Source organism: Hirundo rustica, chromosome 27 (genome assembly GCF_015227805.2).
Source record: "Hirundo rustica isolate bHirRus1 chromosome 27, bHirRus1.pri.v3, whole genome shotgun sequence".
NCBI lineage: Eukaryota > Metazoa > Chordata > Aves > Passeriformes > Hirundinidae > Hirundo > Hirundo rustica.
The window spans coordinates 3,763,339-3,782,273 of NC_053476.1; the positions used below are offsets into that span (position 1 = coordinate 3,763,339).

Sequence of the window (18,935 nt, forward strand, 5' to 3'; positions counted from 1 at the left end):
AGCTGGAGTTTTCCTGGGAAATAACCCGTAATATAACACCAGTGCTGCCGAGGGCTGCCAGAGCATTCCTCCTTCCCGGTATTCCGAGCTCCAGGTGCATCCCTGGCGCCACTTTGCAGTTGGAGAACTGAGGCACGGCCGGGCTGGGTGATGATTCCCGCCCCCGAAAACGCTGGCAAGGGGCCGGTGCCACCCAGAAAAGTGCTGGGAACGGATTGTCCGAGGGTTCCTGGGAGCAGGGAGTTCCTGGGGAGCGACGATGTGTGACTGGCCTAAAAACACGGAAGTGTTTCCATGAATCCACGTTTTAAACCAGCCCCATGCGGCGAAAACTCCGCTTTTCAACCTCCCCGGTGCCCCACAAACCCCAAACCCGCCCGTTTGCTGCTGTTCTCCCTCCTTCCCGCTGCCTGGGAGCGGCTGGAAAAGTGCAAAGGCCCTGAAATCACCTCGTTATCCCCCAAAATCCCCCAGTGATCCCCTGGAGGAGGGATGCTGATGGTTCTCCCTGGGATCTGGTGGCCTGGAGAGTATAAACTCCCCAAAATCCCCGTGTTATCCCCCAAAATCACCCGGTTAAACCCCAGGGTGGGGATGCTTTTGATTTCCATGAGGATCTGGGGGCCTGGAAAGTGCAAACCCCCTGAAATCACCTCATTATGCCCAAAATTCCCCAGTGAGCCCCCGGAGCGGGGCTGCTGAGGTTCTCCTGAGGATCTGGTGGCCTGGAAAGTGCAAAACCCTCAAAACCACCTCATTATCCCCAAAATCACCTGGTGAACCCCCGGAGTGGGGCTGCTGAGGTTCTCCCCGGGATCTGGGGGCCTGGAAAGTGCAAACCCCCCGAAATCCCCTTGTCATCCCCCCAAAATCCCCCAGTGATCCCCTGGCGGAGGGATGCTGACGGTTCTCCTGAGGATCTGGGGGCCTGGAGAGTATAAACTCCCCAAAATCCCCGTGTTATCCCCCAAAATCACCCCGGTTAAACCGCAGGGTGGGGATGCTTTTGATTTCCATGAGGATCTGGCTGCCTGAAAAGTGCAAACCCCCCGAAATCCCGTTGTTATCCCCCCAAATCCCCCGGTGAACCCCCGGAGCGGGGCTGCTGAGGTTCTCCTCAGGATCTGGCTGCCTGGAAAGTGCAAAACCCTCAAAACCACCTCATTATCCCCAAAATCACCTGGTGAACCCCCGGAGTGGGGCTGCTGAGGTTCTCCCTGGGATCTGGGGGCCTGGAAAGTGCAAACCCCCCGAAATCCCCTCGTTATCCCCCCAAATCCCCCGGTGAACCCCCGGGGTGGGGATGCTGACAGTTGTCCTGAGGATCTGGTGGCCTGGAGAGTATAAACTCCCCAAAATCCCCGTGTTATCCCCCAAAATCACCCGGTTAAACCCCAGGTGATGCTTTTGATTTCCATGAGGATCTGGCGGTCTGGAAAGTGCAAACCCCCTGAAATCACCTCATTATGCCCAAAATCCCCTGGTGAACCCCCGGAGCAGGGATGCTGAGGTTCTCTGGAGGATCTGGCGGCCTGGAAAGTGCAAACCCCCCGAAATCCCCTCGTTATCCCCCCAAATCCCCCGGTGAACCCCCGGAGCTGGGCTGCTGACGGTTCTCGCCGGGATCTGGCGGCCGCGGCGCTGCCGACATATGGCGCGAGCCGGGGACAGATTTTTGGTTCGTCTTCCCAGAAGAAACACGGATAAACACAGGCTCTGGCTGTTTCAAAACTGACTCATCATCTTCCTTAAACAAACAGCCCAAACCCGGAGGCTCCCGGTGGGCGGGAGGGGGCTCGGGGTGGGAATTTCCAGCTCTCCCCACCACCACCACCACGAGGGTTCCGCCGCTGGAATCGCGTCCCCGCCGGGCTCCCGGGTGGGGACGGGACAAACGCCCGGGGCTGGGAGCGGTCCCCGAGCCCTCTGGAAGTGGCACCTGGTGCTTCCCGAGGATGCCGGGAGGAGGGAAAGCGCCCGAGCCCAGATTTGAGGAGTTTCAGGTAAGGACGCTGCTGCTGCCGCCGGCTCCGGGGTTCCCCAGGAGTTTTGCCGTCCGTCCCGCGGCCGCTCCGCTGGATCCTTCCCGGGAATTCCCGCGGCTGGATGCGCACGGAGCCGGTGCTGGGAGCGGAGCTGGAGCCGGAGCAGCGCCGGAGGAGGAGATGCCGGGGTTGTTTCACCAGGCGCTCACCTCCGCCCCCGGGCGGGATCGCGGCTGCAAGGGGCGCCCACCTCTGCCTCACACCCCCCAAAAAAAACCCCCACCCCTGGGGTCCCCAAAAACCCTGCAGGGATTTCATCTCCACCCGGGAGAAGCAGGATTGGGGTCAGGAGGGGCAGCGGCTGCCCCACAGCGGGAGAATTCCCATGCACGGGGAGGGGGCTCCGGGCCGGGGACGCCCCCCAAAGCTCCCCTGGCTGTGATGGATGGGGGCCGAGGGTGGAAAATGCGGTGTCAGCTGTCGCGGGAGCCGGGCTGGGAGCAGGAAAACCCCTCCGGAGCGGGGCGGGAGGAGGTGGGAGCAGAGGAATTTTTAACTTTCCAACAGCCGGAGGGGTGGGAGCGGTGGGGGGGGACTCAGCTGGGGACGGGGGGATTGTCCCCAGGGTGCCGGGGACAGGGGGCAAGGGACAGGGGACACTCTCGCACTCCGCCAGGAGAAGTCAGCTTGGGGTGCTCACCCCGGGGGCGGGGCTCAGGGGAGGTTTTGGGGCGAAAAGCTGGATTTTTGGGGCAGCCTCGTGTTCCCCAGGGAGCGCTGGATCCCCAAACCGGCGGATCCCGCTCCGGGCGCTGGGGTTTTCTCCCGTGACCCCCCCACCCCCGGCTCTTTTTGGGGTGTCGTCCCCCCCCCCCTAACCCGCGGGTGTAACAAACAGCTGCGGGCATCGCTGCGCCCCCCAATTTGGGGAGGGGGGCGATCCTCTGCGCCCCCTTTTTTTTGGGAGGGAGCCGCTGCGGGGGTGCCGTAGCTGGGATGGAGGGGAGGGGGGATCGCATTCCCGCATCCCCCACCCCCCCGGGGAGGCGGTGCGGGAGCGGCCGCCCATCCCTCTGCCCCCCCCTCCCTGCGCCATCCCCACTCCTCCTCCTTCCTCCTCCTCCGTCACCGCGGGGGCCAGGCCTGAGCTTCATCGTCATCGTCATCATCTTCCTCTGTGTGGTTCTCCCCCCCCCCTCCCTCCATCCAGCCACCCACCCATCCCAAAATCCCGCCGAGCCCGGCGCTTCCATGGTGCGGGAAGGCGGCATGGCCCGGACCCCCTACAGCTCCACGCAGGACATCCAGATGGACGTCTTGGACAACGCCGCGCTCCAGGTGACCCCCCCACCAACCCCGGGCGGGGATTTTGGGGGGCTGTCGGGGGGGGGGTGTCAGCATCGCCCGGTTTTGGGGGAGCGGCGGGGGCGAGGGGGGGAGAATCCCATGGAATGTGGAGCCGCGGGCTCACCCCTTCCCCCCCAAATCGCCACGGCGGTTATGGGGTGATCCCGCCCTCTCAGCACATCCCCCCCCCCCAAAAAAAAACCAACCCAAAAAAGGGGGTGTCCTCGCCGTGGAGCCTCGGGGAGATCCCAAATCCAGGCTCCCCCCCCTTTCCCGGCCCCCTGGGCTTCGCCCACCAAAGTGGGGTTTGGGGTTGGGGTTTTTTTTTGAGGAGGGGGTGTTGCGCCCACCGGGAAAGTTTAAGGAATTGGGAAAACTCTTGGGGTGCTCCCCCCCGTCCCCCCCCCCTTGCCTCGTTTGGGGGGAGGAGGGACGCGTCCCTCGCTGGTCCCAGAGGGGTGGGGGGCACTGGGGACAGACCCCTCCCCTCTCTGTGCTCTTGGGGAGCACCAGCCGGGGGGCGCTGAGGGTTTTTGGGGATGGGGGCAGAGGGATCATCATCACTGAGCCCCAGCCTTCGTGTTGGGGGGGGGCCTGGACCTAAAAATACGCAGCGTGGGGACCACCCCCACCCCAGGGCTGGGGGGCAGCTGGGCCCAGCTGTCCCTCGGGGGCGCTGGGGGGTGACAGCCCCGCTCCCCACAGCGTTTTACCTCCCCCAAAGGGAGGGAGCTGCCACCGGGGGGGCGCTGGGGCACCCCCACCTCCTCCAGCCCGTCCCAGCAGGAGGGAGTGGGGGTCCCCTGGGGGGGTGCCCACGCTGGGGGGGTCTCGGGCATTGAGGAGGTGGAGGGGGGCGTGGGGAGCGCCCCACAGGTGTTACCCTCTCCCCCCCGGGGGGGGCTGGTTGGGCTCTGGTTCGATTGGGGGGAGCTGGAGTTTGGGGGCTGCGCCCCTGAACCTGCTCAGCCCCGCCGTGGGGCTGGGGTCACAGCGCCCATAGTGCAGAGACCCCCGGGGAGGGGCAGCGCCATCCCATCCCATGGATCCCATGGATCCCATCCCATGGATTCTATGGATCTCATCCCATAGATCCCATGGATCCCATGGATCCCATCCCATCCCATGGATCCTATGGTTCCCATCCCGTCCCATGGATCCTATGGATCCCATGCCATCCCATCCCATGCCATCCCATCCCATCCCATCCCATGGATCCTATGGTTCCCATCCCATCCCATCCCATGGATCCTATGGATCCCATCCCATCCCATGGATCCCATGGATCCCATGCCATCCCATCCCATCCCACCCCATCCCATCCCATCCCATCCCATCCCATTCCCCCCACAGCGGGGTTTGGGGTGCGGGGGGCTCTGTGTGTGTGTGTGTGTGTGGGGTCCAGCGCTGCCCCCCCGAGTGTTGTGGGGCGCTTTGGGGGTCCCAGCGCTCCCCTCTCGCCCCCTCCCCTGTCCCCAGGGCAAGTACAGCCGGCGCAAGAGCCGCTTCAAGCGCTCGGACGGCAGCACCTCGTCCGACACCACCTCCAACAGCTTCGTCCGGCAGGTGAGGGGGGTCCCCGCGCTTCTGGGGGGGTCCCCGCGCTTCTGGGGGGGTCCCCGCGCTTCTGGGGGTGTCCCGGCGGTGCTTTGTCCCCCGGGGACTGAGGTGGGGTGGCACCGAGCCAGGCCTGGCTGTGCCCCCGGCTCCTCTCTGCTCTGCCGTGGGTGCTGCAGGTGTTGTCCCCCCCCACACCCCAAATTTCAGCCCCTCCCAGGGGTCCCCTGCCCTCTTTGGGGTGCCAGGGGAGGGACGGAACGCTGTGCCTTGGCAGGGCCCCCCCCTCCCTGATCCCCCCCGCCCCGGGCTCCCACCCCCTGCCCGGCACCGGGCTAAATATACCCGGGGTGAAACCTGAGCCCCCCGTGCCCGGCCCTGCGCCCGCCGCGCTCCCCCCGGCGCTGCCAGCATGGAGATCCCCGGCAAAGACCACCCCGCTGCCCTGGTGAGCGACCCCCGGCCCCCTGCAGCCCCCCCGGCTCTGTGGGGCTGGTCCCGGCAGCTGGGGGGTCTGTGGGGTGCCCGGGTTCTGGTGATCCCCCTCCCCAAAATCCCCTCCGTGGGGCAGGAGGAGAGGGCAGTGCTCCAGGGGGGGTTTTTGGGGGGTCTCCCTGCGGGGTCTGCAGCCCCGTGGTTTGGGGCGGGGGGCTGTGCAGAGGGGCTGAGTGCCCCCCAAATCCCCGGGGTTGGGGTAAATCAGGGGTTGGGGGTCCCGCAGCCCCCCCCAAAGGGGCTCTGGTGGGGCGGGTGTCCCCGCTGTCACCCACCGCGACGGGGCTGGGGCGTCCCTTGGGTGTCCCCGCTGTCCCCTGGCCCCGTCCCGGTGCCGGGGGGTGAGTGAGGGGGTCCCCCCGATCCCACCCCAGCTCCGGCTTTATCCCGGGGTGACCCCACAGCGCCCTGTCCCCACGGCCCCGCGCTGCCGCGGCGGGGACGGCGCCGTCCCCCTGCGCTGCGCCTCACCTGGGGGACACTCGGGGGGACGGGGTGGGGGGTCCCCGCTGCTTCCCCCCGCTCCCGGAGAGGCGCCGGGGAGCGGGATGGGAGCGAGCCGCTGTCACTTTCCCGGCCGGAGCGGTGACAACAGCTGCCGCGTCCCTCTTCTCCTGCCGTGACCCCGCCGCGGCGGCTCCGGCAGCGGGGCGAAGGGCTCCGGGGGAGCTCGGAGAGCAGCAGCCCGGGGATGGACGGGCTGGCCGTGCCAGGGGTTGGGGGGGCACGGGGGTGGGCTGAGCCCCCTCCGCGCCGCCCCAGGGCTCGGCCGAGTCCTACACCAGCCGCCCGTCGGACTCGGATGTGTCGCTGGAGGAGGACAGGGAGGCGCTGCGCAAGGAGGCCGAGCGCCAGGCCATGGCTCAGCTGGAGAAAGCCAAGGTGGGGACGGCTGGGGATGAAGCCCCCCCCATGGCCCCCCCAGCACCCCCCGGTGCCCCCCAGCTCCCCCCAGCCCTGCCGTGTCCCGTCCTCCGGGATGGCGGAGGGGAGCGCACTGGGAAGGCGGTGGGGTTTTGCTGGGTGGAACTGGGAGCCCGCGCTGGGGGGGGGGGGGCGGGGTGATTAATTAATGAGCCCCTCGTTAGCTCCTGGTTGTGGCAAGCGTGGTGAGGAGCTGAGCCCGGCCGGTGACAGTGGGGCACCCCAGCACCCGGCTGGGGCAGGGTGAGGGGGTGGGATCCCCCTGTTTTGGGGTGGCAGAGGATGGGATCCCCGTGTTTTGGGGTGATAGAGAGTGGGATCTCCCTGTTTTGGGGTGGCAGGGGATGGGATCTCCCCGTTTTGGGGTGGCAGAGAGTGGGATCCCCCTGTTTTGGGGTAGCAGAAGGTGGGTTCTCCCTGTTTTGGGGTGGCAGCAGGGATTGGGATCTCCCTGTTTTGGGGTGGCAGGGGATGGGATCTCCCCGTTTTGGGATGGCAGAGAGTGGGATCTCCCTGTTCTGGGGTAGCAGAAGGTGGGTTCTCCCTGTTTTGGGGTGACAGAGGATGGGATCTCCCCGTTTTGGGATGGCAGAGAGTGGGATCTCCCCGTTTTGGGGTGACAGAGAGCGGGATCTCCCTGTTCTGGGGTAGCAGAAGGTGGGTTCTCCCTGTTTTGGGGTGGCAGAGGATGGGATCTCCCCATTTTGGGATGGCAGAGAGCGGGATCTCCCCGTTTTGGGGGTGACAGGGGATGGGATCTCCCCGTTTCCTCCCTGCCGACCCCTCTCCCTTCCGGCAGACGAAGCCGGTGGCGTTCGCCGTGCGCACCAACGTGGGCTACAACCCTTCTGCCACCGACGACGTGCCGGTGCAGGGCATGGCCATCTGCTTCGAGCCCAAGGACTTCCTGCACATCAAGGAGGTTGGGGGCGCCCTGGGGGGCTGCGGAGGGGCTGGGGGGCAGCGCCGGGGCGGGCGGGGGGCGGTTTTAAGGCTGGAATATTTTTCCCACCCTCTCCGCTGCTCCCCGGGGAGCAGAAGTACAACAACGACTGGTGGATCGGGCGGCTGGTGAAGGAGGGCTGCGAGGTGGGCTTCATCCCCAGCCCCGTCAAGCTGGAGAACATGCGGCTGCTGCAGGAGCAGAAGATGAGGCAGAACCGCCTGAGCTCCAGGTGGGGCTCACCCCGACCCCCCCCCTCCCCGGTCCCCACGCCGCCCCCCCCCCCCCCGAATCCCACCCTCATCGCTCGCTCCTCTGTGCTGCTCCCACGCAGCAAATCGGGTGACAACTCCAGCTCCAGCCTGGGCGATGTGGTGACGGGGACGCGCCGGCCCACCCCTCCCGCCAGCGGTAAGAGCGTCCCGGCTCCCCTCGGCTCCGGCCTGGGCGTTTGGGGGGGGGTCCTTGCCCTCGGTCCCCTCCGCCCCGGGCGCAGGCAGGGTGACGCCGTTTTCCCGCCGGGCCCCCTCTCTCCTCCGCTTCTCCTCTTCCAGCTCCGCCGCCCCACGTCCATTTCCCCCTTCTTCCGTGGCCATTACCGCTCTTCTTCTCTCCCTGCCGTGTCGCGGCCGCGGCCGTGCCCAGGTGGCCTGGACGTGCCTAGCTTTGCCTTTGAGCCCGATGAGTTAGAGGAGGAGGAGGAGGAGGCCGTGGAGACCCAGCGCTCCCCTAAGAGTAGCGTGAGCAGTGTCACCACCCCCCCCGCCCACAGCAAGCGCATCCCTTTCTTTAGGAAGGTAACGGCCCCCGCCGGCCCCCGCCTCGCCTGCTGCACCCGCTGCCTGCCCTAACACTGCCGGGGGGCTGGGGGCACCACGGGGCTGGGGCACCCATGGGGCTGGGGGCATCTCTGGGGCTGAGGCACCCATGGGGCTGAGGCACCCATGGGGCTGGGGGCACCCGTGGGGCTGGGACACCCATGGGGCTGGGGGCATCTATGGGGCTGGGGGCATCTATGGGGCTGGGGCACCCACGGGGCTGGGGGCATCTATGGGGCTGGGGCACCCATGGGGCTGGGGGCACCCACGGGGCTGGGGCACCCATGGGGCTGCGGCACCCACGGGGCTGGGGCACCCACGGGGCTGGGGGCACCCATGGGGCTGGGGGCATCTATGGGGCTGGGACACCCATGGGGCTGGGGGCACCCACGGGGCTGGGGGCATCTATGGGGCTGGGGGCATCTATGGGGCTGGGGCACCCCATGGGGCTGGGGGCATCCATAGGGCTGGGGGACCCAGTGCAGCAGCACAGGATGAGCCCTGCACCTGGGGGTGCAGAGCAAGGCTGACTCCCCTGTCGTCACTGGGATGGATCAGTCCATGCTGTGATCCTCCCCCATGGACTGTGGGGTGGATCAGTCCTTGGCTGTGTCCCACCTGTGGTCCATGGAATGGATCTGTCCATTAGTGATACTCCCCTCATAGACCGTGGGATGGATCAGCCTGTGGCTGTGAATCACCCCCAGCCCATGGGATGGATCAGTCCATGGCTGTGAATCACCCCCAGCCCATGGCATGGATCAGTCCATTCCCCCCCATCTCATGGGATGGATCAGCCCATTCCCCCCAGCCTATGGGATGGATCAGCCCGTGCCCCCCCAGTCCATGGGATGGATCAGTCCATTCCCCCCCATCCCATGGAATGGATCAGCCCAAGCCCCCCCATTCCATGGAATGGATCAGCCCATGCCCCCCCAGCCCATGGGATGGATCAGCCCGTGCCCCGCCCAGCCCATGGGATGGATCAGCCCGTGCCCCCGCAGCCCATGGGATGGATCAGCCTGTGCCCCCCAGCCCATGGAATGGATCAGCCCATTCCCCCCCAGCCCATGGAATGGATCAGCCCATTCCCCCCCATCCCATGGAATGGATCAGCCCATTCTCCCCCAGTCCATGGGATGGATCAGCCCGTGCCCCCCCAGCCCATGGGATGGATCAGCCTGTGCCCCCCCAGCCCATGGAATGGATCAGCCCATTCCCCCCCATCCCATGGAATGGATCAGCCCATTCCCCCCCAGCCCATGGAATGGATCAGCCTGTGCCCCCCCAGCCCATGGGATGGATCAGCCCGTGCCCCCCCCAGCCCATGGAATGGATCAGCCCGTGCCCCCCCTCCCGGTTGCCTCCCCCCGCAGTGTGCGCATGGTGTGTTCCAGCACGGCCCGTGTCTCATCCCCCCCGCGAGTGAGAATGGACCATTCCTCCCCCACACTGGGCATAAGCTGCGGGGGGGGGGGGTTCGGGCGCAACCACGGCGCCGGACGGGGGGGTCCCAGCTGGCACCCAGAGCTACCCCAGAGCGGGTCACGCTCGGTGTGTGACCGTCCCCGGGGCCACCTGGGGTCACACGCGTGTCACCTGGGGCATGGCCTGCGCCACACACGAGTCCTTTGGGCACCCCGTGGGTGACACACGTGTGCCTGGGTCACCTCGGGGTCACCCACCTGTCACTAGGTCACCCTCCAGATCACGCACATGTCCCTGTGTCACACCCCAGTGTCCCCGTGTCACACACCCACATGTCCCTGTGTCACACCCGGGTCTCCCTGTGTCACACGCCAGCATCCCTGTGTCACCCACATGTCCCTGTGTCACACACACCTGTGTCCCTGTGTCACACACCCATGTCCCTGACTCCCCTGAGAGTCACCCACATGTCCCTATGTCACACACACCTGTGTCCCTGTGTCACACTCCTGTGTTTCTGTGTCACACCCGGGTCTCCCTGTGTCACACCCCAGTGTCCCTGTGTCACACCCCAATGTCCCTGTGTCACACCCCAATGTCCCTATGTCACACACCCCCATGTCCCTGTGTCACCCACATGTCCCTGTGTCACACACCCCCATGTCCCTGTGTCACACCCCCGTGTCTCTGTGTCACCCCCATGTCCCTGTGTCACACCCCAATGTCCCTGTGTCACACATCCGTGTCCCTGTGTCCTTCCTCTCGGGGTCCCCCCAATGTCCCCGTGTCCCCCCCGTGTCCCCCCCGTGTCCCCGTGTCCCCCCTCCCGCTGTCCCCCGTGTCCCCGCGCCCCGCTAACACGCATGCCTTGTTTGTCTCCTCTCGCCCCCGGCCGCGGGACGTAGCCAAGCAGAAGCAGAAGTCGGTGAGTAGCGCCAGGACCCCCGCGGCACGGGGAGGGCGAGAGGGAGGGACCCCCCAGCCTGCAGCCCCCCGCCCCAAAACGCCCCGGAGCCCCCGCGGGGGCGAGGCCCGGCGCGCCCCGGTGACGCCCGGCTCCGTCCCCAGACCGAGCACGTGCCCCCGTACGACGTGGTGCCCTCCATGCGCCCCATCGTCCTGGTGGGGCCCTCGCTGAAGGGCTACGAGGTGAGCTGGGGGGCTGGCGGGGGGCTCGGGGGGGCTCGGGGGGGGACACACCGGCCCCACGCTGTCCCCTCTGTCCCCGCCGGTGTCTCCCCGCGGCCCCAGGTCACGGACATGATGCAGAAAGCGCTCTTCGACTTCCTGAAGCACCGCTTTGACGGCAGGTGAGGGCTGGGGGCATGGCCGGGGAGCCCTCAACACAGGAGGGGAGCCCCGACCCCATAGAGGGATCCTCTAACCCCATAGAGGAATCCTCTAACCCCATAGAGGGACCCCTAAACACACAGAGAGACCCCTAAACACACGAGGGGACCCTAAACCCCATAAAGGGATCCCCAACCCCATAGAGGGATCCTCTAACCCCATAGGGAGACCCCTAAACACACGAGGGTTCCCTAAACCCCATAGAGGGACCCCTAAACACACAGAGGGACCCCTAAACACACAGAGAGACCCCTAAACACAGGATGGGAGCCCCGACCCCATAGAGGGATCCTCTAACCCCATAGAGGAATCCTCTAACCCCATAGAGGGACCCCTAAACACACAGAGAGACCCCTAAACACATGAGGGGACCCTAAACCCCATAGAGGGATCCCCAACCCCATAGAGGTACCCTTAAACACACGAGGGGATCCCCAACCGCATAGAGGGATCCTCTAACCCCATAGAGGGACCCTTAAACACACAGAGAGACCCCTAAACCCACGAGGGGACCCCCGACCCCATAGAGGAACCCACAACCCCCTAGAGGGATCCCAAACCCCTTAGAGGAACCTCTAAAATCATGGGAGACCCCTAAACCCCACAGAGGGACCCCTAAACACACGAGGGGATCCTCGACCCCATAGAGGGACCTCTAAACTCATGGGAGACCCCTAAACCCCACAGAGGGACCCCTAACCCCATGGGGGGAGCCCGAATCTCATGAGGGGGAGTCCCAATCCCACAGGAGGGAGCCCTTAACCCCACGGAGAACCCTTAACGCCGTGGAGGACCCCTAAACCCACGGGAGAACCCTTCCCGGGGCGGCTCCAGCGGTGTGTGGGGTGTCAGGACGGGGGTGACGGTGGGTTTGGGGTGTCCCCAGGATCTCCATCACGCGGGTGACGGCCGACATCTCGCTGGCCAAGCGCTCCGTGCTCAACAACCCCAGCAAGCACACCATCATCGAGCGCTCCAGCACCCGCTCCAGCCTGGGTACGGCCCCCCACCCTGGGGACCCCCACCCCGGGGACCCCCACCCTGAGCCCACAGAACCCCCCCAAGCCTCCATCTGTATCAGCCCCCAGCCCGGCCCGGGGCGCTCCTCCCGCTCCTGGGGGTGATTAATGGGGGGCTCTGTGCTCCCCGAGTGTGACTCAGCTCCCTTCCTCCTCCTCCTCCTCCTCCTCCTCTTTTATCTCCTCTGTTATCTTTCTGTTTTCTTTCTTTTTTTTTTTGTTCTTCTACCATTTCTCTTTTCTTTCGGGGTTCCTCCCCTCCGCGCTGCCTCCTTCCTCCCCTGCTCCTGATACAGATGTCTTGGGTACGTAACAGGGACCCCCCCCACCCCTCCCTCCCTCCTCCAGCGGCACCCCCCCGGACCCCCAGCCCCCAGCCCGCCCTGCCCAGGCGCTGGGACACACCCTGAGGGTTGGGGACGCGCTGGTGGCACCGCCGCGTCTGACCCCCGCTGGACACCAAACCGCTGTCCCCTGACCCCGTCGCCGTGTGTCCCCTCCCTGCCTGCAGCCGAGGTGCAGAGCGAGACCGAGCGCATCTTCGAGCTGGCCCGGACGCTGCAGCTGGTGGCCCTGGACGCCGACACCATCAACCACCCGGCGCAGCTGGCCAAGACCTCGCTGGCCCCCATCATCGTCTACATCAAAATCACCTCCCCCAAGGTGGGGCCGAGCCCCGGGGCGGGCGGGGGGCGACGCCAGCCCGGTCCCCGTGGCGCCGTGGGGACGGGGCTGGGGTCCGGCCATGTCCCTGAGGTCACCTGGGGCTGTCCCCTCCCGCCCAGGTGCTGCAGCGGCTGGTGAAGTCCAGGGGGAAGTCCCAGGCCAAGCACCTCAACGTGCAGATGGTGGCCTCGGACAAGCTGGCGCAGTGCCCACCTGTGAGTGTGCCCCGGCTGCTGCGGTGCCACCTGCCCTGACCCCGCCCTGACCCCGCCCTGACCCCGCCCTGACCACACCCTGACCCTACCCTGTCCCACAGATCCCACCCTGTCCCATGGATCCCACCCCATCCCATGGATCCCTCCCTGTCCCATAGATCCCTCCCTGTCCCACGGATCCCTCCCCGTCCCACGGATCCCTCCCTGTCCCACGGATCCCTCCCCATCCCATGGATCTCTCCCTGTCCCATGGATCCCTGTCCCGCTGTCCCTGCCCTGTCCCACAGATCATTCCCCATCCCTTTAATCCTGCCCTGTCTCGTGGATCCCTGTCCCATTGTCCCTGCTCCATCCCACGGATCCCTCCCTGTCCCACGGATCCCTCCCCATCCCATGGATCCCTCCCTGTCCCATAGATCCCTCCCTGTCCCATAGATCCCTCCCCATCCCATGAATCCCACCCTGTCCCACGGATCTCTCCCTGTCCCATAGATCCCTCCCCATCCCATAGATCCCTCCCCGTCCCACGGATCCCTCCCTGTCCCGCTGTCCCTGACTCGCCCCGCTGGCCGCAGCCTCTGGCCCAGCAGCCCCTCCCTGCCCCATGGGCCCCACCCTTGGTCCAGCAGCCACGCCCTTCTCCACTGGCCTGGGTCCTGCTGTCCCCACCCTGTCCCACAGGCTCTGCCCCATGTCCAGCTGTCCCTCCCTGCCCCGTGTCCCCACCCTGTCCCATGAGCTCCACCCTATCCTGCTGACCCCATCCTGCCCCATGTCCCCATCCTGCCCCGTGTCCCCACCCTGTCCCACAGGCGCTGCCCCAAGTCCCACTGCCCCTACACTGTCCCATTGTCCCCTCCCTGTCCCTTTGTCCCCACCCATCCCATAGGCTCTGCGCCATGTCCTGCTGCCCCTCCCTGTCCCACTGACCCCTCCCTGTCCCACTGACCCCTCCCTGTCCTGTTGTCCCCACCTTATCCTATGGACTCCACGATGTTCTGCTGCCTCTCCTTGCCCCATTGTCCCCTCCCTCTCCCACTGTTCCCACGCTGTCCGTTTGTCCCCTCCCTGCCCCTTTGTCCCCTGCCTGTCCCATTGTCCCCACCCCGTCCCATAGGCTCTGCCCCATGTTCTGCTGCCTCTCCCTGCCCTGTTGTCCCCTCCCTGCCCCGTTGTCCCCACCTTATCCTATAGACTCCACGATGTTCTGCTGCCCCAACACCCCTCCCTGTCCCACTGACCCCTCCCTGCCCCGTTGTCCCCACCTTATCCTATGGACTCCACGACGTTCTGCTGCCTCTCCCTGCCCCTTTGTCCCCTCCCTGTCCCATTGTCCCCACCCATCCCATAGGCTCTGCCCCATGTTCTGCTGCCTCTCCCTGCCCCGTCGTCCCCTCCCTGCCCCGTCGTCCCCTCCCCGCCCCGTCGTCCCCGCGCCCACCTGCCTCCCGCGCCGCGCCTCCCCCAGGAGATGTTCGACATCGTGCTGGACGAGAACCAGCTGGAGGAGGCCTGCGAGCACCTGGCCGAGTACCTGGAGGCCTACTGGAAGGCCACGCACCCGCCCAGCAGCAACCCGCCCAACCCGCTGCTGAACCGCACCATGGCCACGGCCGCGCTGGCCGCCAGCCCCGCGCCCGTCTCCAACCTCCAGGTACAGGTGCTCACCTCCCTGCGCAGGAACCTCAACCTCTGGGGCCGCGAGGCCACCCCCAGCCCCCCCGGAGCCCTGGAGGAGCACGCGCTGTGAGGGGACGCCGGGGACGGCCCTCGGGAGCGGGGATGGTGCGGGGAGTCGCGGTCCCGCGGCCGTGGGAGCGTCCCTGAGGTCACCCGCTCCGGGTGGGCTCTTTGCGCAGCCTGGCGTTGGGAATAGCGCCGGGATTGGGGACGGCGGGGGAAGCGTGGCGCCCTCCCAGGTGTGGGGTGATGTGTGACCGTCCCTGGGGTCAGCTGTCCTGGGGTCAGGGTCACAGGGTCACTCCATGGGGCTGTGCCCCTCACCCAGGTGTGGGATTGTCCCTGGGGTCACCTGTCCTGGGATCAGGGTCACAGGGTCACTCCACGGGGCTCTGCCCCTCACCCAGGTGTGGGATTCTCCCTGGGGTCACCTGTCCTGGGATCAGGGTCACTCCATGGGACTGTGCCCCTCCCCAGGTGTGGGATTGTCCCTGGGGTCACCTTTCCTGGGAACCTGCTCTCCACCCTGGGATTGGGGCCACCTGTGGGGTCAGGGTCACCCCAGAGGACCGTGGCCCCCAGGTGTGGGGTCACCTACCCTGGAGACCCTGGGATTGGGGCCTCCCATGGGATTGGGGTCACCGTGGGGAGCCACAGCCCCCCAGGAGTGGGACCATCCCTGGGATTGTTCCTTTGGGATCCTGTGCCCCCCCCGGGGCACTGCAGGCCCCCGGGATCGGGGTCACCCCAGGGACCTGCTCCCGTTCCTGGATTGGCTCAGCCCTGGGGATCTCTCCCTGCCTGGGGCTGCTGCCAGCCCCACCTTCGGGGTCTCCTGGGAACCTCTGCCTCCTCCAACACCCGGAGCTGCCCTGGGGATCGGGAACCCCCAGGATCTGCCCCCTCCAGGGCCCACCCTGTGCCTTCCTGGGGGCTGCCGGACCCCCACTCCCACACCTCTCTGGGGGGGCCAAGGTTTGGGGGTGTCCCGGGCGGGGAGCACAGCCCCGTCCCACCGCGGTGCTGCAGCCACCCCCGGGGCTGGGGACGGAGGGGGGGACACGTGTCCTGTGTTGTCTCTGTGGCTGAATCTTCCCGCCAGCCGCTCCCCTGTGCCGCTCCCCATCCCCTGCCCCTGCCCCGGTGTCCCCGCGGCTGAGCCCCGCTGCCATCGTGCCAAGCGGCGAGCCGGGCTGGGCAGGAGCGTGTGACCCCCTCCGTGCCCCGCTGACCCCCCAAACCGACCCCAAACCGACCCCAAACTAACCCAAACTAACCCCAAACTAACCCCAGACTGCCCCCCCCCGACCCCCGCCCGTCCATCCCCGCATGGTGTGGTTGCTTCTCGCACCCAGGCTCCGTACCCGGAGGGGGAGCACGGCCGCCTCCGGCAGGGCCCGGGGGACTCGGGGGGGTCGCGGGCAGGGCCGACCCCCGCCGCCCCCCGCCCGCCCGGGCCCCCGCAGCCTGTCCCGTCAGGACACCTTCGACGCGGAGGCTCCGGGCCGCCGGGACTCGGAGCCCGGAGATTCCTGCTGCATGGACATCGAGATGGATCCCGTGGAGGAGGAGCCGCCGGGCAGCCCCGGGGCAGGACCGCGGCCGCCGCCCGGCTCCTGGGACGGGGCCGAGCCCGGGCGAGAGGCGCGGGGGCAGCGGGGCCGAGCCAAGGGCCAGGAGCCCCTGGGCCAGAGCCGCGGCGAGGGCTGGGGTCGGGACGTTTACATGCGTTAGGGTGAGGGGCTGCGGGCGGGGGGCTCCCCCCGCCTCCAGCGCCGCTTTTGGGCGCCGGTTGCCTTTGAGCCCCGCACCCCGAGCCCGGCCAGCAGTGCCCTGGGGGCTCCCCCTGCCCCACTCGTTGCTGAGGGGGGGGTCTCCCCCCACCCGCAGCCCCCATCCCCCAGCATCTCGCCGTGCCTGGGGCCCTCCGTGCCCCGCAGGGACAGCAAGCGACCAAAGGGGACCCGGCGTGTCCCCGTGCCCAGCCCTGCCCGCTGGGTGCCCCCCGCTTCTCCATGGTGCTCTCGGCTGCGGGGACGCGGCTGGGGAGGGGGCGTCCCCAGAGCCCCCCGGGGGGGTGCATGCCTGCGGTGTGCGCGGGGTTTTGGGGGGTCCCCGCCGCCGGGGTGGGGGCGGGTTGCATGTGTTTGCCTTGGGGGGGGCTCTGCCTGAATGGGGGGGGGGGTGTGGGGGGGGTGAATCTGAGCCACTTTTGGGGGTCTAACCTGTGCTAACAGCTGCCCAGCCCTGGCCTGCCGGGGGGTGGAGGTCCCGCTGTCCTGGGACCACCTCCCCTTTCCTCAGCCCCCCTTCCAACCCCCCCCGCCCCGCCGTGCCTGTCCACGCTCGCCCTTGTCCAGCCGTGTCCGTCTGTCCGTCCGTCTGTGAGCCTCTGTCCCCCCTCCCCCGGGGCACTGCCTTGTCCCGTGCCCGCCCCGGGGCGTCCCTTGTGCCCCCCAACTCTGCGGGGCGGGCTGGGGGGGGGGGGGGGCACCCCACGCCCGGCCCTCACCGCGGGACGGTCCCACTCACGGGGCAGCCCCCTGGCCCCCCACCCACCCCCGGGGGCAATGCTGGGGGTCCCCGGGGTGTCACTGCCTTACCCAGACCACCAGCCCGGGTCGGGGGGCTTGGGGGCACCCAGCTCTGCCGCTGCCAAGCCGCCACCCACGTGTGCCTCAGTTTCCCCCCCTTTTTTTTTTTTCCTTTTTTTGGGGGGAGGAGGGGAGAAACTCAGTGTCACTGCCTGCCAAGTGCTTTGAGCCCCCCCTGCCCCAACGCTCGCCCCCGTGGCGACCAAAATCCGGGCAGTGGGGCGCTCCCCCGGCCCCCTCCCCGCGGGCAGAAGGACGCCCCGTATTTATGTCACACCCCTCCCCCCCCCAAACTTTTTAATTTAAAGACCCGACAAAAATGTATTTTATTTTATTTATTTATTCTCCTCGGTGTGTGTGTGTGTGTGTGTGCGTGGGGAGGGGGGGACTGGCCCCGCTGGCTTGGTTCTTTGTAATAATAAACATTTCGGTGAGACCTGCCCCGCGCCTCAGCCTGCTGGGGTTGGGGAGGGGGGACACGGGGGGGGCGCTCTGCGACCACCGCGGCTGAGAGCGGGCACGGCTCGGCTCCGCTGTGAGCCCCGCACCGCCCGCTGCTCGGCCGGGGAGGATGGAGCCGGGACCCGCCCGGCTCCGGGGAAAGACCCCCGGCCAGCATCGGGGGCTGCTCCAGCCCCCCCGGGCACGGGCGGCGGCGCTGAGCCCGGGTTTATCGGCTCTGGGCCGGGTCCGGAGGCGATATTTACATCATAAATACAACGCTGCTTCTCAGGGCTGCCGGCACCTCCACTCGCTCTTCTCCGGTCGGTACTCGAACGCTTTCCTGCGGACAGCAAGCGGCGACATCGGTGACACCTCCGCCCCCGCCCCCGGGGGTCCCGCACGCCCCCCGCCCAGCCCCTACTCACTCTCTGGCGGGCACCGAGGGCCGGCAGACCAGCCCGGCCTGGCAGGGGCACACCTGGTTGATGCTGAAGGCGAGACCCCCGGGCGGGACGTGGCAGCTCTGGGCCAGCGCCAGGCGCCGCTGGCAAACGCGCTCTCCGTGCTGCCGAGCGCAGCAGCCGCCGGCGCCGCACTCCTCGTCCCGCTGGCACCGCGCTCCTGGAGGCACAAAAAAAAAAAAAACACTTTAAAGGGACGGGGACCGTCAAATCCCGCGGTGTGGCACCGCTGCAGGAGTTTGTGTGTCCCCCCATCCAACCCCGCTTTGCGCCCCCCGCTCACCGTCCTGCCCGGGGGGCGCGGGCTGCTGGCACTTGCCGAACATGCAGACGAGGCCGCGGGCGCAGTGCGGGTCGTGGCGGCAGTAGTGCCCCGCGGGCCGGGCGGGCAGGCACAGCCCGAAGTGCTCGTCGCAGAAGTGCCCCTGGGCGCAGGGGGCGGCCGGGCTGCACGGGCTCACCTGTGGAGGTGGGGAGGGGGGACACGGCGAGTCAAGGGGGGGTCACACCTGGTCCCTCACCCCATCCCTGACCCCGAGACAGGCAAGGAAAGGAGCAAAACCCCACCTGGCCGCACGCCGCAGAGCGGGGTTGGGTGCGGGAGCGTTGGGGGGATTTTGGGGGGCCCAGTGTGGCAGCCTGGGGAGCTCCATCCACAGCCCGCACGGTTCCAGGACTTTCTTTTTTTTTTTTTCTCTTGGGAAAAGAAAACCCGGCGGCGGGATTGGGGATGGGGGTGCGTGGGGGCAATACAGGGGGGGGCGGCGCGGAGCCCCTACAAAAGTCCTGCTCCAGGTGAGGCTCGAACTCACAACCTCGGCATCGCTCGCGTACCGCCCTATAAGTACCGCGCGCTGACCGATTGCGCCACTGGAGCGCCCGGCGCGGCCCGCGGCCACCGCGCCCCCTGGCGGCCCCCCGGGGCCCGGCCCGCAGCGCGCGTCCGGTTCTGGGGGACAGGGACAGGGACACTCTGTGTCCGGTTCTGATGGACACCCTGCGTCCGGTT

The 18,935-nt window shown here is 67.5% G+C and overlaps 2 protein-coding genes and 1 non-coding gene across 5 annotated transcripts in view; 1 reads left to right on the plus strand and 2 right to left on the minus strand.

Moving 5' to 3' along the window:
- Positions 1 to 1,840: 1,840 nt before the first annotated feature.
- CACNB1 (calcium voltage-gated channel auxiliary subunit beta 1) lies at positions 1,841 to 14,504 on the plus strand. Of its 3 annotated transcripts, none has more exons than XM_058423676.1 (14): positions 1,841 to 2,003; positions 3,196 to 3,323; positions 4,812 to 4,898; positions 6,147 to 6,266; positions 7,108 to 7,230; positions 7,347 to 7,483; positions 7,586 to 7,662; positions 7,897 to 8,048; positions 10,566 to 10,646; positions 10,749 to 10,807; positions 11,734 to 11,843; positions 12,378 to 12,529; positions 12,652 to 12,747; positions 14,216 to 14,504. In XM_058423676.1, the coding sequence occupies exons 2-14, from the start codon at positions 3,237 to 3,239 to the stop codon at positions 14,495 to 14,497; spliced, it is 1,563 nt and encodes a 520-aa protein (XP_058279659.1). In that variant the 5' UTR covers positions 1,841 to 2,003; positions 3,196 to 3,236; the 3' UTR covers positions 14,498 to 14,504. The 3 variants fall into 3 exon arrangements, with proteins under 3 accessions (XP_058279659.1, XP_039943334.1, XP_058279660.1); XM_040087400.2 differs by lacking the exon at positions 7,897 to 8,048 and adding an exon at positions 10,403 to 10,422; XM_058423677.1 differs by lacking the exons at positions 1,841 to 2,003; positions 3,196 to 3,323; positions 4,812 to 4,898 and adding an exon at positions 5,240 to 5,337.
- A 2,953-nt stretch (positions 14,505 to 17,457) lies between these two features.
- The window catches only part of LOC120763639 (dickkopf-related protein 3-like), a 2,280-nt gene continuing 802 nt past the window's right edge, over positions 17,458 to 18,935 (minus strand). The window contains exons 2-5 of the mRNA XM_040087082.2: positions 18,739 to 18,875; positions 18,210 to 18,387; positions 17,891 to 18,086; positions 17,458 to 17,805 (exon numbers count right to left, since the gene is read on the minus strand). Coding sequence (XP_039943016.1) covers positions 17,751 to 17,805; positions 17,891 to 18,086; positions 18,210 to 18,387; positions 18,739 to 18,875 — 566 coding nt within the window. The 3' untranslated portion in view covers positions 17,458 to 17,750. The remainder of the gene's footprint in view (positions 17,806 to 17,890; positions 18,087 to 18,209; positions 18,388 to 18,738; positions 18,876 to 18,935) is intronic.
- TRNAI-UAU (transfer RNA isoleucine (anticodon UAU)) lies at positions 18,714 to 18,803 on the minus strand. Its single transcript is given in 2 exon segments — positions 18,714 to 18,749; positions 18,766 to 18,803. It is a non-coding gene; the product is annotated as a tRNA-Ile (tRNA).

What these genes read in the sequence shown, in the direction of transcription:
- CACNB1 (XM_058423676.1), top strand. Translation starts at nt 3,237, where the DNA reads ATGGTGCGGGAAGGCGGCATGGCCCGGACCCCCTACAGCTCCACGCAG. An exon ending in CAGCACCCGCTCCAGCCTGG is followed by an intron (nt 11,844 to 12,377) that starts GTACGGCCCCCC and finishes CCCTGCCTGCAG; the next exon opens with CCGAGGTGCAGAGCGAGACC. An exon ending in AGCTGGCGCAGTGCCCACCT is followed by an intron (nt 12,748 to 14,215) that starts GTGAGTGTGCCC and finishes CGCCTCCCCCAG; the next exon opens with GAGATGTTCGACATCGTGCT.